Source organism: Phyllopteryx taeniolatus, chromosome 20, assembly GCF_024500385.1.
Source record: "Phyllopteryx taeniolatus isolate TA_2022b chromosome 20, UOR_Ptae_1.2, whole genome shotgun sequence".
Lineage (NCBI taxonomy): Eukaryota > Metazoa > Chordata > Actinopteri > Syngnathiformes > Syngnathidae > Phyllopteryx > Phyllopteryx taeniolatus.
In genome coordinates, this window is record NC_084521.1 from 16,739,297 (window position 1) to 16,754,408 (window position 15,112).

The window sequence follows — 15,112 nt, forward strand, 5'->3', positions numbered from 1 at the left end:
AGTGCCAAAGAATTCGAGACACTTGACGGCAGCAAATGTGTGCAATTATCGCACGACTGAATTGTACGCAAATTGTGCCAAAAGTTAGGTGACTTTTTTTCCACCTCGGTTGTGCAAACTGTGAAACGATTTGTATTCGTCCTGCGACAATCGAGTTCTTTTCCTGTTCTCCTTTTTGACCAATTGGAGCTGTCAACGTTTGGATGCTAATGCTAATGCTAATGCGCTCACGATGCTTTGCTTTGCGCATTCCTCATTTAGAGCAGGGGTGTCAAACTCATTTGTGTCACGGGCCACATCGTAGTTATGCTACGACTGTGAACCCATATCGGAGAAAGATGACCTCGTGGACTGCCGCTACATACAGTGTACGCAACGCATCGACCAATAAGCGGTTTTGAGATCAGAAGCCGATAAAAACCTGTTTTTGTTTTCAAAGTGGGATCGGTAACAAAAACTATCTCAATGGTATTACACCAGAACACAATGAGCAAATTCGCGGGCCACATCAAATGATGTGGCGGGCCGGATCTGGCCCCCGGGCCACCGGTTTGACACCTGCGATTTAGAACATTATGACTTATGACCGTAAACTTTTCCCCCCCCCCCCCATCTCGGTCGGTGTGTGTTTGTAAAGACGAATAGTCGAACGGGTCACTGAATGTTCTTCTTTTTGATCGCTGGGTGATTGCGATTGGCCGGCGACCAGTCCCGGGTCGGCCCGCTTCTCTCGAACTCCCGTTTCATCCACGGGCGAGGTTGGCGCCCGGGCGGCCGGTCAGGCGTCCCCAAAAAGCGTCGGGCAAAATGCAGAAGGTCAAAGGTCAGTCATGACAAAGCGGGCCGGGCACGCCGCAACGCGACCGTGACGACACGGACGGGTTTGATGCGCGGCCTAATTAGGCTCGAAGACGAGAAGCGCTCCCAAAACGGAAGGAACGTGTTCCCGTGACGGAGAGGAAGATGAGGGGCGACGAAGAGCGCCGTTGGCTTCAACTCGGAAGCGGAGGAAAACACTCGACGTGACCTTCGCGTGCGCGATCGATTGCGGCGATGATGGGAATGAAGGCCGAATGCCCTCCGGCGCTTTGCAAATTCAGTTGTGCGAAAAGTGCTCGTTAAAGGCCGGCGATCGATCCAGTTGGAAGAAAATCCTTTCCCGCGCGGCTCGGGATTAGCGTCAGCATTGTTTTTCTTTTCCTGCGCCGACCTCGCCATTTCGTTGCCGTGGAAATAGCGTGAAAGATCATCAGGAACTTGACGATGCTTATCCTGTACCGCAAAAAAATGGAAAAAACCTCTGGCTACTTGATCCCATCCAAAATATTGGAACATCTTTACGGAATCCAAAATGACCAAATCGAACAGTTTTAAGTGGTAGACTAAACGACCCGCATTAACATTCAACTAACGGTTTCCAAGAAGTTGCGATGATTGTTTTTCTTCAATTCCACAAAGTCGTGACAAGATTGCACAAAGACGTCCTTGGCGAATAAAGACGATTGCGATTGCGATTGCGATTGTGAATTGCGCTCGCGAGTTCCCCAGTCAGCAAACAACCAATCGGTCAGCAGAGTTGGCCGAGAGGCTAGCAAAGGAAAAAAACAGCAATCAAGCGGAAACCCCCTCCCCGAACTACACAAACAAACACCAACAAGGACAATGACTGCAATAAGTCAACAGTGCGTGGCGGCGCAATGCATTCTGGGAACCGCACGGCTTCTGGATATTTCTTTTCTTTTGCATTTTTGATTCATTTTCTTGCGTGCTCTCCGGAGAAAGGATCCTCGACAATTGCCGTTCATCATTGAATAGGGGATGAAAAAAGAAGTTATTGTATTGATTATTTGTATTTGTATTTTTACATGAATCGGCCAATTTCTTGGTTATTGGAATTTTGTTTCTGCCAAATGTCAGAATTGGCGAAAGAGAAATGTCATTCTTTTCAAATGTTGATACTGCATCATTTGCATGTGTGAATGGTGACGTCACTGACCAGATATGAGTGTCCATTTTCTATTTCCAGTTCTTGACTGTCGTGACAGCGTTTCGTTGTAATTGACAGTCGATGGAGTCGATTGGAGTCAAGTGCGGGGAACGAGCGCCCTCTGCTGTCTCCCGCCTCAGGTGCGCTTTCAACATTTCCTTCACAAGCTTTGCTTTTGTTGTTGTTTGACAAAAGAAAGAAGTTTTTGATGTCATCAAAATCAAATTGATTGTGTCAGTAACGAGCTCAGAAAAACGACGTTGAATGAAATAAAGCGAAAGTACGTATGCAATTAGTTGATGTGATTTCAAAATGTGCCCACTTCTTGCTTGAACTCATACATCCCGACTTTCAAGATGAAAAAAGAGAACGAATGAGACGAATTTTGCGTATTTCTTTTGCCATTTTTTATTTGAATCTATCCAATATGAGGTCATAATGAAGCAAGAAATCGCTACTTGTTTGGCGTGTAATCTGTGATATTATTGTCTGACATATGGAAATGAATGTTGTCATCAAGCGTGTATCGAGTATCTGTGAAAAAGATTGCGAAGCAATTTTGCAATTTGGGATGGTTCCAGCGAAAAAGAAATCCCCCGCGGCGTGACGTCGGCACGGGACCCCGAGCGCGGCGGCGCGATGACGTCACGTTCTGTGGGAATAATGGGCGGGGTCTTAGGCGAGTCACGTGAGCCAGCCGGCCCTTTGTTGATGAGATCCGTCGAAGAGGAACAACGAGAACGAGAAGAACGAGCACAACAAAAGAAGAAAGAAACAAACCCGCTTGCAAGAGGGACACGAAGAAGAAGAAGAAGAAGGAGAAGAAGAAGAAGAAGCAGCAGCAGCAGCAGCAGCAGCAGCAGCAGAAGAACCTCGTCCGTTTGGATCTCGGAGCTGGCGGGTCTCGCTTCTTGTCCGTCCGACTCGTGAGGATGGAGGCGCAGTCCGGCTTTTGAGGGGCCGAAGCCCGCCCGACGGTGGGGGTCGCCGTTCGCGCTCATCTTCCTCACCCTCCTCATCGTCAGCCTCTTGGGGACAAAAGCCCGTCTGACGTCATCTGGCGCTCGCCCATCATGGCATCGTGGTCTTCCTCCCCCTTCCTGCTCGTCCTGCTGCTCCTTCCCGAGGCCTGCGCGAGCGGAACTCCTCGAGGACGAGGACGAGGAGGCGCGCTCGACTGTGGACCGGGAAAGAGCGACGAGTGTCCAGGTGACACACACGCACACACACACACACACACAAGTGACCTCCTCTCAGCTCTTTGCGTCGTCATGACAACCATGAGCCGTGTTGTTTGATGCTCTTTGGAACATAATTACAAGCTGGACATGCAGGGCGGGGCTAAGTGCCGGCCGCTCGCGTTAAAGGGAGCGCACGTTATGGCGCTTTATCGCCACCGGCGCAGTGGCCAAAGCGCTTTACGGAGCCTCACGTTCACACGCACACACACACATTCAAACCCCAACGGGCGGCCGCTGCCATCCAAGCGCTTCCAGGCCCACCGGGAGCAAGTTCGGGTTAGGCGGACGAGCGAGCCGCCGACCCGACCCGGGGTGTCTGTTGCGTGACTTGGAAAGAGCGTTAACGCTCGTGTACCTCAAACACGTGTCGAGCGTCCTCACGCGCGCTCGCCCGTCCTGGTGGCGGCCATCTTGGTGATATCATGTGACGTCCGAACAAGAAAAAAAAAAAAAAAAAAAAGTCTTTCGTCCGCCAGACAACGTGAAAAAGAAAACAAAAAAACTATGATTCCATGGCCGCTTCCTGGATTTGTTCATTAGAAAACCGTAAAGGTCACGACCCCTGTTATTTACTACCGGCTGTCCAATCATCTCGAACACACGCACTTGCACAGTCACACTCACACGGGTTTTGAGCAGCTGTTCTTATGTTGCACGTTTTCTCTTTTCAGACGCGTTTGTGAAGAAGAGCGACCTGCGCGTGTGCGACGCAGGCACGTGTCGTTTTGGCGGGACCTGCCGCGAGAACGGCGCCGACATCAAGTGCGTGTGCCACTTCCACGTAAGTCCGCTCGCCCGCTTCCGTCGTCGGTTGTTGTGTCAGTAGCGAACGCGCGTGCGTGCGTGCGTGCGTTCCAGTGCCACAAGAAGTACGTTCCCGTGTGCGCGTCCGACGGCGACACGTACCAGAACGACTGCTTCCTGCGGCGAGCCGCCTGCAAGAAGCAGCGAGCCGTCGCCGTCGTGTCGGAGGGAGCCTGTTACCACGGTAACGCGCACGCGCACACAAGCGAACACGCGTGTTCACGTGTCGTCGGCTCATTGTTTGCTTCTGTCGACTGGCAGATGGCGCGTCGGGATCTGGAGATGGAGGTACACGCGATGCTCTTCTTCACAAACGCGTCCTCTCTCACACACACACACAAGGTGACGGCAACTCGTGTGTGTACTGCGTGTGTGTTTAGATCACGAAGGTTCTGGCGGCGGTCGTGGCAAAAAAACGTCCAAATGCGGAAACTGCAAGTTTGGTGCCGAGTGTGACGAAGACTCTGAGGACACACTGTTAGTGCACGCCCGCACACACGCACACGCACACGCACACAGATGAGCTGTTGACTTACTTTCGTGCGTGTGCGCAGCTGCATGTGCAACATCGTGTGTAACGGCCACAACGACAACCCGGTGTGCGGCGGCGACGGCGTGACGTACGAAACGCCGTGCCACGTGCGCGAGGCGTCGTGCCTCAAGCAGACCAAGATCGACATCCGCCACGTGGGCCGTTGCCAAGGTAACGGGACCGCAAACGCCCGCTGACGTTGGAAGAGCGTGTACGTGCGAGTTGATGAGTGTATGCATGTGTGCGATGTATCAAATGTGTGTGTGTGAACAAGGGTACGTCTGCGTGTGCGCGCGTTTGTGAACGACATCGCTCGCCTTTCCTGGCGAAGTTCCTTTTCTAAATCTCGTCCTTCCGCTTGCAGACAAAAGCAGGAAGGACGACGGCGTCAAGATGAAACCGGACGTGTTCGGTAAAGATGCTCGCTGGCGGTTGCTTCCTCGTCCTCCTCCTCCTCCTCCTCTAATTGCTCTTCTTCTTCTTCTTGCTGCAGCCGTTTCCAAGTCTGGCGAGGGGGAGGGGCTAGTGGAAGGCTCCGCCCCCTGCCCTCCAGACCACGCCCTCATTTGCATCCACGGCCAATGCGAGATGAGGAGCAGCCGGGCCACGTGCAGGTAACACGCGTGTCGCTCGTGCGAACGCGGCTTATTGCTCGTGCGAACGCGTCACGTGACGCCCGTGCGGTGTTTGGCGTGCGTCAGGTGCTCGGCGTCGTACGGCGGTCCTCGCTGCGACCGGCTGGTGGACTTCAACATCCTCTACGTGGTCCCCAGTGGCCACAAGCTGCATTACGTCCTGATCGCCGGCATCATCGGCGCAGTCCAGATCGCTGTCATCGCGGCGCTCGTCATGTGCTTCGCGAGGTACGGACGCCGCCACGCTCCGTTAGTTAAAAAGTCGTAATACTAGTGGTACACGTGCGTTTTTAAATATACAGAGCGGAGTCTCGCTGTGAATCGCGAAAATTCGCATGTCGTTCGTACGAATGTGAAGAGAAAGCCCAGTTAGCATGTAGCATGTAGCCTTTAGCTTGTGCCTCTCAAGTGGACCAATGGAGCGCGTTCAGCGTGTGCTTCCGTGTTTGTCATGCAGGAGGTGCAACAAGGCGAAGCGAGGGCGAAGACAGAAGCAACATCTGGGCCACTTCCCGCCGGGAACGTCGTCCAGGATGATGTAGCCTAGCCTAGCCTAGCTTAGCGACGCAACTCCTTTTTTTCCACTTGATCCCCTTTTTTCCACGGACACTTTTGATAACTCCACTTGTGGTGCCTCTTCCTTTTCTAGTCAGATACTTTCAACTCCTAAGGGGCCTTATTTTATTGTTTACGTTGACTTTTTTATTGGATTTTTGTAGCGTTTTCTTTTTGGGTTTATTGTTGATTTTCATTGTGGACATGTCTCTGCTCAGTTGCAGAATTTTTCGAAGAGGCAAGAGCAGATGAGCTCGAACACTGCGGATGCGCTTTTCTGGGGGGTTAGCACGCACGCTAACGCCTCTTGGCTTTTGTTTACATTTCGGGAGGAAGCGGCACGTTTTTGGGAATCTTATTTCAAATGTTTGAAGCTCACAACGTGGAACTTTTTCAAACTTTCTCAAGCTTTTCTCGACACATTGGAATTCACCAGTCACGACGGTCGCTCGCTCGAAGGCACCGCGAGGCGTTTAAGGACATACGTTTGACGCTGCTGACGTGCTGCAGGGGGCGCTCTCATCTCAACTTTGCTGCAATGTCACGACAAGCAAAATGTTTTTGTTTTTTTTTACTCTTTCCGGTCCTGACTTCCAAAGCAACAAATACACGTGTTTGTCCTTTCCAGAAAAATGTATTCAATGTTTGTTTTTCTTGATTTTTATTCAAGATGATAATGTAAAGATTTGTCATCTTTTTTTTGTTTTTTTTTTAAAAATATATTTAATGTTGTTACCAAGTGTCCACGTTGCTCGTTTTCATGTTCTAGATGAAGCGGCCGCGACCGGTCCCGGTCCGAGTCGTGGCTGCGCTGTAGCTGTTGCATGCCGCCGTGACGTGTCGCTGTGGTTACGATGTTGTAGAATTAAATCGCCATGGTAACAGATCGTTTGCTTTGATTGGCCGCTTACGTGAGTGTAGAAGAAGCAGCGAGCGAGCCCAACCCTCTGGGCCACAGAAGATAATTTTAGGTGCCAGCTGGTGTGGGAAGTCCCCCCCCCCCCCCCCGCACACACACACACACACCGCCCTGTTGGGCTGTCTCCTCTTGGTCAGCATTCCCTTTGTATTCCTCTTCACATTTTTATAAAGCTTCATCTTCATCTTCATCTTCATCGTGTCCGTCCATCTGGATGGCGTCCAGGATTCCAAACATACGAGAACATTCCCGTCCACTCGCTGACTCAAGATGGACGCCGCTCTTCTGCCCCGTGGTTAGCAGGGTAAAGGTTGCGCCGATAGACGGACGCTCGGGGGCTTTCCGAGACGGGGGGGGGGGGTCCGGGTATTAGTCCACACCGATGATTGGTTGGTTCATCTGCGTGGCGGCCACGTCCACGGCACAATTTAGAAATAAGAAAACTCTTTGGGAAAAACAAAACTGTGTGAATTTGCAAAACAAGGAGTAAGAACTGATTTTGTATTGATTTGTTTGTCCTGTTCAGCTGTTAGGTCAAGCAGAAAGGAGGATCGGTATCCTTTTTATGCCGGAACAGTTTTACTGCGTCTCGGTGGAGTTTTTAAGCTTCCGCTGTGGTTTTTTTAGTATTATAATTGAGGTTTTTTTGAGAATCAGACTCGATCAGTCGAACAGAAGAAAGTTTGTCGAGGGGAGAGCGAAACAAAGATAAAAGCACAAATTGGAAACAGGATCATTACATTATCTACAACAATGAAACATGAAATAGGAGTGTTGCGTGCGTGGGGCCGTAGCGCTACACCCCACCCGGTGAGGGAACAGGACGAGGAGCACGCAGGACCGGGGTCGAAGTGTGGTGGGATTAATTATGTCAATGATAAAAGTCGACAGGACCAGAGTATAAGTGAGGGGATACACGAGCGATTTGCATATTCATGAGCCTGCTGTACACTTTCATGAGTCCCGGGGGGGCTGTGCCTGTGCCTGCGGACACGTGCGAGTGAATGGACACCGTTTTACATGCACAAGTGTCCTGTAATCGCTGTGGACCCCGCCCGATCGCTGGAGGGGCGGGATCGGACCCGGGGGTCCGCCCCAGAGCGGCCCCGCCGAGGCGCCCCGACAACCGGCCGCCCGGCGGGGGCCGCGGGGACCGGATGCCGCCCCTCCCGCCACTTTTCGCCATGCAAACCGATCTAAAACGTGTAAAAAGAAAAAGAAAGAAATAGAATCCTAATAAAACGAGAACAACCTCGACAACAAAGAATATCGAATTCCACTGTTGACTTTCACGCTTGTGAAAATAGTTTTGCTATTGTCAAATGTCAAACTGGCAATTGAATGGAAAAGTTTCTTTCAAGCAGAAGACAAACATTTTCTTTCATAAGCGGTGTCCACACAGAATATCGAATATTTTTACAATCGATGATTCCATTGATTAAGCAAATAATGCATTAAAGTCCATCCATCCATTGTCCGTACCGCTTCATCCACGCGCGGGCGGAACCTATCCCGGCCATCTTCGGGCGGGGGGCGGGCTACACCCTCGACCGGTCGCCAGCCGATCGCAGGGCACAGACAAACAAGCAACCATTCGCACCTACGGGCAATTTAGAGTCTTCAATCAACCTAGCAACAATTTTTTTGTCGTCACATTTCTGTCGGGCCAATTATACGTGACCCGCTTTCTGATGAAACCGAGCCCCGACCGATCTACTGCCGATGACTAACCAACGGGAAAAAGTTCCTAACAGTTGTTTCGTTTGTTTTCCTGGTGAAAGAAGCGAGTCTACGGTCATCCCGCAAAAGTGAATTGGAATGAAAATGAAAGGGTTTATTCACGTTCATGTCGCGACGCTTGCAAAAGCCCTCAAAGTGGCTCGCACGCACGCACGATGCCTCATCCCTCCTTTTGGAACCCGACTGTAAAAAGACCCCCTTCGCTTTTGAGACCGCGCGCCGCCCCAGCTGGGTGGAGTCCGTCTGCCCGGAGGCGCCCCCCCCCTCCCCTTCTGTCTCCTTCTCTTCTCAGCCCCCATTTGCGAGCGAGCGACAGCGGCATGCAGGCGGACAGCTCGGTGTGCGGCGGCGCCGAGGACGCGGCCGGCGCGGCGTCCCTGCTGGAGCGCGTGGCCGGCCTGCTGGACGGCGTGCTGGCCACGCAGCGGCGCATGGACGAGCGGCAGCTGGAGCTGGAGAGCGCCGTGCGCGACATCCGCGCCGGCGTTTTCAAGCTCGCCGCCGAGCGGGCCGGCGACGCCGACGTCCTGGAGAAACTTCTGGAGAAGACGCGCAAGGTCAGCAGACACATCAAGGACGTGCGCGTGCGCCTGGAGAACCAGAACCTGCGCGTCAAGAAGGTGGAGGCCACGCAGGGAGACCTCCTGGCCAAGAACAAGTTCCGCGTGGTCATCTACCAGGTGAGGAGGAACCGACCGATGTGCGCGCTCGCCCGCCGCTAACTCCAACCGCTAACCGGTCGCAACGGTTTGTGCGGAATCGGTGTGTCCCAAATGAATTGTCTCATCGTGATAGAAGCGCACGGAACAAATTGATCTCGACGCCGACTGACTCAGAGGTCGGGCGGTGTCGTGGCCAGCTGACCTTTGACCTCTCGCACCAAGCGGCACGCACGCTCACCGAAACGCCTTCGACTCGTTCGGCTCCGCTTCAAAATGACGTCAGATGCGTTTGCTAGCGACCGCGGCGTCACGCAGGAAGGCGGACGACCAACGACTCCCAGGTAACCCGATCGCCGCTCGGCGATATGTTTAGCTTCCCGCGGCGGCGCGCTGAGCTGCGCCAACAGCTGCCGTTCGCTATTTAGGGAGGCGGGATCAAAAAGGCGCGCGCGCCACCCGACACGCTCCGCGGCGCCTCCGATTTGATGCCAAACTTGCTTTGCACTTTCAACACCAAGACAAAAGTCCACGTTCGCAACCGTGACCATAAAACCGTCAAAACAAAACGTGATAAAAACACAAAGCCAATGGAGGCGTGCGCAATGAAAGAGGACGCCACAATCATGTTGAAAAAAAAAAAAAAGTAGACTTCAATGACATAAAAAGGATGTCGATGATGCGGAATGTGCGTTGTGTCATTGCCGTCTCTCAGGGCGAGCAGGAAGCGCGAGGCGCGACGCCGGCCGACGACGCGGGCGGCCAAGGCGAAGGAGACGCCGAGTCTCACAAGTTGGCTCTTCCGCCGGATTCGGATGACGACGAGTACATGGTGGTGGAGGAGGCCGACTCGGCGGCCGGGCGTCAGAAGAAGAAGACGGGCCTGACGCGCATGGAGAGCCTGAAGGCCACCTTCTCGCGGGAGAACATGAGCCGCACCCGCGACAGCCTGGGCACCAAAGTCAACAAACTGGGCGAGCGCATCGTGACGGCCGAGCGGCGTCAAAAGATCCGCCGGTCGGGCGAGCGGCTCAAGGAGACCCTCGCCAAGAACGTCCTGAAGAAGGAGAGGACCGTGGCCGAGGGCCAGGAGGGGGCCGACCCCGCCGCCGCCGTCGCCGAGGGGGCCGCGCCCGTGCCGCCGCCCAAGGGCCGCCGCGCCGCCGCCCCGGAGGCGGAGGGCGGCGGCGCCCGGGGGGGCGAGGTACCCGTGTACGACATGAAGCGGTTGTCGTAGCCGCGCCGGGTGCGTTCGGCGGACGGGAGCCAGCGTTCCGTCGAAGGTCGTGCGACTCTCCGGGCAGCCGACCAGCTTGTGTGGCGTTGACGTTTTTGCATGCGGCCGAGCGGCGACGAGATGGCGGCCGGCGCCGTTGTCGAGCGTGGGAGCGACTTTGGCGAAGAAACTGGACGTGGAGGCAACAATCACTTTGTTTTTTGAAATGATGTTTCGTCATTACTTCCTGTTAGCATTAGCATGCAGCTAAAGCTATCTGTTGATGAATTAAACGAGTGACCTGACAAAGATCATGAAGCAACTTTTATTTCTATTTCACATGAAAAGTTGATCAACTACATTGAGAAAAACATCAATTATCATCGTGATGATGAATAACTCATGAACTGATGATGATCAATCATTGATTCCTCAACTACATATTGTCATGTCATTAACAGTTTTTCAATCCGTCTTTCATTAGCAGCTCAACAAATGAAGAATTAGGAACGAATGTTTGTAATGGACTATGATTATCATCATCATCATCATCCTTCCATTTTCTTCCAGCAGCTTAGCCACAAAAACGCGGCGTCCGTTCTTTTTCGCGGCAAAGTTCCGATGTATCTCGAGCGACATGAGCGTGGACACGTGCGCCGCCTCACGCCAACGTCGCGGCTGGCGTACGCACGCGACCGCGGCCGTCGGCGACACTTCGAGATGACGCCGGCAAAGTGTTCTCGTACACGTGCACGTCGGACACGCGCCAACGAATTGCACTGATGGAACCTTTCCTGGCCGACTCCCGCAATGTAACGGCGGCAACGACTCCGACTTGGTAACTTGTGAAGCAAGCGGTGTCTCGAACGAACCGCTTTCGCGCGTTGTTAACGGCGGTGGGCAGCGGGCCCAAAAGAGGACTTTCTTGCGCGCCACGGAGCAACTTCACGATTTCGGGATCTCAGGTGCAGGGTTCATTCAAATGGGATTTGCATATTTAAACGTGGCCGCGGACAGGGCGGCGTCGGCATTCCACGTCGATTGGGATGCGCCAAGGAAATGTGCGCAGATTCGTACATCCGGATATTTTTGTTTTCCGGATTTGAGCGTGCGCCGACAAAATCCGCAAAGTCTTTGTACGCGAGGCGCCAGATGTTTGATTCCTACTTAAACAACCGAGAGGAAGAAGAGAAAGAAGAAGTCTACGACAGTCAGGCGAAAATGTGGACCGGTCGAGCGGCGGAGGGAGTCTGCAAAGCCCAACCGTTGCCATGGAAACACTGGCCCAAAAGCCGCCGAAGCCGCACGCGAGCGGCAAATTTTTAATTCACAAACATTCATGAAACGAAATCATGTCCAATGCGCACAGCAGACATTTCATTAGGTACACTCTTGACTGAGCGGTGCAAACATTTCATGATCATATTAATATGACAAGTAGGAACTTTTCCAAGGTCCGCATGTGACCTTCGCCATCGTTTTGTCCTCTTTGTGACGGCCGGCTGTTTTCGGGGCTGCGAGCGTCTAGGCCACGGCGGGAATGAAGTACTGCAGAGAAACGCCCTCGTGGAGCAGGATCAGGTGCAGCACCCTCTGGTGGCCGATGTCTGCGGGACAAAGTGCCCCCCCCCCGCCCCACATGGTGATTGGCGAAGCGGGACCAATCGTCTCCTCGTTGAAATGAAGGGAACTGCCATTAATCGGTTTTTTATGAAAAAAAACCAGCACTGTATAATATTAGACTTTCTAAAAGCACACAGTAATAATATCATGAAATAGTAAAGCAGACATTCCGACAGCTTCTTCCCTCTTGCCATCAACTTGCACGATTCACTTGGAAGCGCACACGCTCCTTGAAGCCTCGGCGCCGGACTATTGCGAGATTAGTCATTCCGACTGCTCGAAGCGCGAAAGGATTCTGCATCTTTTTGCACGATTGTCAAAAAAATAAACAAATGTATCGGCATGACCAGATGACGAGCAACCCTTTATTGCTCAGTGACGGGTTTTTTTTTTGTCAATGTCTTTGTGTCTCCAAAGCGTTCTGTGTCAATCGACCGTCCGTCTGTTGTCGTACTCGTGCGGCTCCGACTACCGGAGACAAATTCCTCGTGTGTTTTTGGGACATACTTGGCAAAATAAAGATGATGCGAATCGAGTTGACTGCTCGACCGGACTCGCAGACAGATTTTCTCTGTCCTCTAATGTTACTGCCGAGTGGCGACGTCTCCATCTGTATGTCTGCGTTAGAACGCCCCCAGGTGGCCAGAGCGCACACACCAGACGCCTCTGCCTCTTCTTCTTGCTCTTAATTACGTTGCCGTAGAGCTCAGCGCTGCCGGCCAAGTTGTGGCACGACACGGTACTACACTAGAGGCGTGAGACTCCAAATTGAACCGACCAACTGTTACACAGCGGGAGACCACCGGGTGGCGCTGTAGCTGCACTTACTGCACATGGCCCTGCTGGGGTTGACCTGCTGACCCGCCAGGAACTGCTGCAGCTTCCTAATGTCCACGCGAGCCTGCGCCACGGAGTCGGCGTCACGCCGCCGCCCGCCATCTCGCGAGGCGGGGTCACCTGCGGGCCAACGAGAGGTCAACGCTGGTCACGTGACCTCAGACTGATCTGAATAGGTTTACCCCACTGAGGATTTCCCAGGTCTCTGAAGTGAGTGGTGACGGACACGAGGTCCGTCTCGATCTTCAGGGTCATCTCGCCGCTCAGGTTGGCCTCGACCACCTCACGTGCACACAAATACACACACACAAAAACACGCATGATGCAAGATGCGTGGGCGCACATACAAACACGCAAGCGCACACACACACACAGTTTCAAGGATGTTGGTGTGCGTGTCCAGCAGCGGTTATTGTGCTGGCGTCGGTACCAGGAAGTTGGAGAGGTTCTTCATCCTGTCCACGACGTTCTTCATGGTCTTCAGAGGCGGCAGGTAGACGCTCACCTGAACACAAACAACACGTGTCACGGGACTCGAAGGCCCGCACGCTCACGCGGGTGTCGCGCACACTCACGTCAAAGTCGGGCACGGCGGGCTCTTTGAACTCGTGCCACAGTCGTCGGGGGACCACGTCCACGGGGACGTCGTGCGTCACCACGCGGCTGACGCTCGACGCGGTCGGCTGCGAGGACGCACGGGAAGACACGTGTGGTGTCACTAGCGTGATGACATCGCTCGCACGGTGATGTCACTCACGGCGTGACGTCGGCATTTCTTTGAAGCTTTAAAAACGACTGTAATATTGAAGCTAATTCCCGTTAGCCTGTCTATGGCGTTTCGCATCAGGCTTTGCTCGGGTTGAACATTTGAGCATTTCCATTTACAATGTCGAATTCTCTTTTGGTTCACGTGTCAGTGACAAATGAGCACATTTGGCCTTCGTCTTGTCGCTTTATGAGCTCTTGAGGTCAAGAGTGACCACTACCGAATACATGGAAAAGTACCCTTTAATGAGTTTGGTTGTGCGCGGGAGGGGTTAAAGGCCATCTCTACAATTTCACCTCCTCCGAGAACGCAATACTTCTCTGCAGTTTTAGTTACGTTTGCAATTCAATATTTGAGAGACGGCGAGTGCGCGGTTTTCTTTGAGACTGACCAGCTCGGCGCCGACGGTGAGGCAGGGGCAGTGCTTCTTGGTCAGCTTGACTTTGACGCTTTTGGCGTTCTGGACGGTCCTGAGGGCGCGAAAGACGTTCTCCGGCGTCACCTCCAGACAAATCTCGTTGTCCTGGGAGCTCACGCCCTCCAACTGGTACTCGTCAAAGATGTTGGCCTGCGGGGAAGGTGAAAGGTCGCGACGGGTTCGGCCACGACTCGGGGGAGGGGGTCCGAGGGCGGTCGCTACCTGGGCGAGCTCGCACCACACGGCCACGCCTCCGTCGGCCACTTTGCCGCAGAGGACGAAGAAAAGCCGGTCGGGCGTCAGACGCAGCACGCACGTCTTGGTCAGCTTGGCGATGGTGCTCACCACTCCTGCGAGAACAGCGCACTCGTTTAGTACTCATGTTAAATTAGGATAAGCTAAAGTGACGTGCGTTGGGCCAAAGCAAGGCGAAACGAGCACAATGTACAAAGTGCTCAAAAACGGATGACGACAACAAGATGCTGGAAGGGCAGCAGCAGCAGCAGCAGCAGCTCGTTTCATCCTAGCGCGCCTTCGCAGAGACGGCCACCAAGTCCAGATTTCCTGGAACTTGGTTGCTTATTGTTTTAGACATTATTTGTGCTGTTACAGACCAGTGAACGTTGCTTGTGATTGTAAAAATGGTGACTTTGCGCCATCTCCGAAACCAGTTGGTTTTTTTTTTTTTTTTGGGTAAACAGCTGAGAATGCTGAGAGCGCTTAGGGCTCGCTTACTACTGAAATGGTTCACGTGAGCTTTCGAGCTTCTGTTCTACGCCGAAGAAAGCCATCCGCGTTGACCGGCGTATGTGCCCTCCTCATTGGCAAGTAGCAGACGCGCAGGACGCCCACAACAATCATTGGAAGTCAAATCGAAGCCGTAGGCTCCGCGCCAGTCCGAGACCAAGCAAACGAACGCGAAGGCGCTTGGAATTGCTGAGCTCGCCGGCCTCAAAGTGCGCTTACGAGTGAAACGGCCGAGACAGGCCACGTCCACAATCTTCCCACGAAACTTCATGACCGGCCGACACTGCAAAACGTTCACGAAGTCGCCTTCGACCGGCACAAACGTTGACAAAGTCGCGCTGCGCCGCCGTCCGTCCTCCTTAAAGCTCCGCCGGAAACACAAACGGCAGCTGCTGGTGTCACACATTAACATGTCCCACACGATACAACAACT

At 53.3% G+C, this 15,112-nt stretch overlaps 3 protein-coding genes across 4 annotated transcripts; 2 read left to right on the top strand and 1 right to left on the bottom strand.

Annotated features, from left to right (window-relative positions):
• The first annotated feature begins 60 nt into the window (after window positions 1–60).
• On the top strand, window positions 61–6,638 carry tmeff1b (transmembrane protein with EGF-like and two follistatin-like domains 1b). 2 transcript variants are annotated; one of them, XM_061758483.1, is made up of 11 exons: window positions 61–2,127; window positions 2,569–3,196; window positions 3,900–4,009; window positions 4,087–4,216; window positions 4,294–4,320; window positions 4,413–4,509; window positions 4,587–4,735; window positions 4,929–4,976; window positions 5,058–5,178; window positions 5,266–5,427; window positions 5,657–6,638. In XM_061758483.1, the coding sequence occupies exons 2-11, from the start codon at window positions 3,061–3,063 to the stop codon at window positions 5,739–5,741; spliced, it is 1,065 nt and encodes a 354-aa protein (XP_061614467.1). In that variant the 5' UTR covers window positions 61–2,127; window positions 2,569–3,060; the 3' UTR covers window positions 5,742–6,638. The 2 variants fall into 2 exon arrangements, with proteins under 2 accessions (XP_061614467.1, XP_061614465.1); XM_061758481.1 differs by lacking the exon at window positions 61–2,127 and having other exon boundaries at window positions 2,180–3,196.
• A 1,207-nt stretch (window positions 6,639–7,845) lies between these two features.
• LOC133470280 (caveolae-associated protein 4a-like) lies at window positions 7,846–10,599 on the top strand. Its single transcript, XM_061758484.1, has 2 exons — window positions 7,846–9,093; window positions 9,788–10,599. Exons 1-2 carry the CDS (start codon window positions 8,569–8,571, stop codon window positions 10,307–10,309), a joined length of 1,047 nt encoding a protein of 348 aa, XP_061614468.1. The 5' UTR covers window positions 7,846–8,568; the 3' UTR covers window positions 10,310–10,599.
• On the bottom strand, window positions 10,595–15,091 carry hus1 (HUS1 checkpoint clamp component). Its single transcript, XM_061758485.1, has 8 exons — window positions 14,899–15,091; window positions 14,155–14,282; window positions 13,906–14,082; window positions 13,324–13,431; window positions 13,179–13,253; window positions 12,931–13,030; window positions 12,740–12,868; window positions 10,595–11,895 (listed from the first exon to the last, which is right to left on the bottom strand). The coding sequence occupies exons 1-8, from the start codon at window positions 15,089–15,091 to the stop codon at window positions 11,813–11,815; spliced, it is 993 nt and encodes a 330-aa protein (XP_061614469.1). The 3' UTR covers window positions 10,595–11,812.
• Window positions 15,092–15,112: the final 21 nt, after the last annotated feature.

What these genes read in the sequence shown, in the direction of transcription:
- tmeff1b (XM_061758483.1), top strand. Translation starts at nt 3,061, where the DNA reads ATGGCATCGTGGTCTTCCTCCCCCTTCCTGCTCGTCCTGCTGCTCCTT. An exon ending in AAAGAGCGACGAGTGTCCAG is followed by an intron (nt 3,197 to 3,899) that starts GTGACACACACG and finishes TTCTCTTTTCAG; the next exon opens with ACGCGTTTGTGAAGAAGAGC. An exon ending in AGTGCGTGTGCCACTTCCAC is followed by an intron (nt 4,010 to 4,086) that starts GTAAGTCCGCTC and finishes CGTGCGTTCCAG; the next exon opens with TGCCACAAGAAGTACGTTCC.
- LOC133470280 (XM_061758484.1), top strand. Translation starts at nt 8,569, where the DNA reads ATGCCTCATCCCTCCTTTTGGAACCCGACTGTAAAAAGACCCCCTTCG. An exon ending in TCCGCGTGGTCATCTACCAG is followed by an intron (nt 9,094 to 9,787) that starts GTGAGGAGGAAC and finishes GCCGTCTCTCAG; the next exon opens with GGCGAGCAGGAAGCGCGAGG.
- hus1 (XM_061758485.1), bottom strand. Translation starts at nt 15,091, where the DNA reads ATGTTAATGTGTGACACCAGCAGCTGCCGTTTGTGTTTCCGGCGGAGC. An exon ending in TCACCGTCGGCGCCGAGCTG is followed by an intron (nt 13,432 to 13,905) that starts GTCAGTCTCAAA and finishes GCGTCCTCGCAG; the next exon opens with CCGACCGCGTCGAGCGTCAG. An exon ending in AGAACCTCTCCAACTTCCTG is followed by an intron (nt 13,031 to 13,178) that starts GTACCGACGCCA and finishes TGTGCACGTGAG; the next exon opens with GTGGTCGAGGCCAACCTGAG.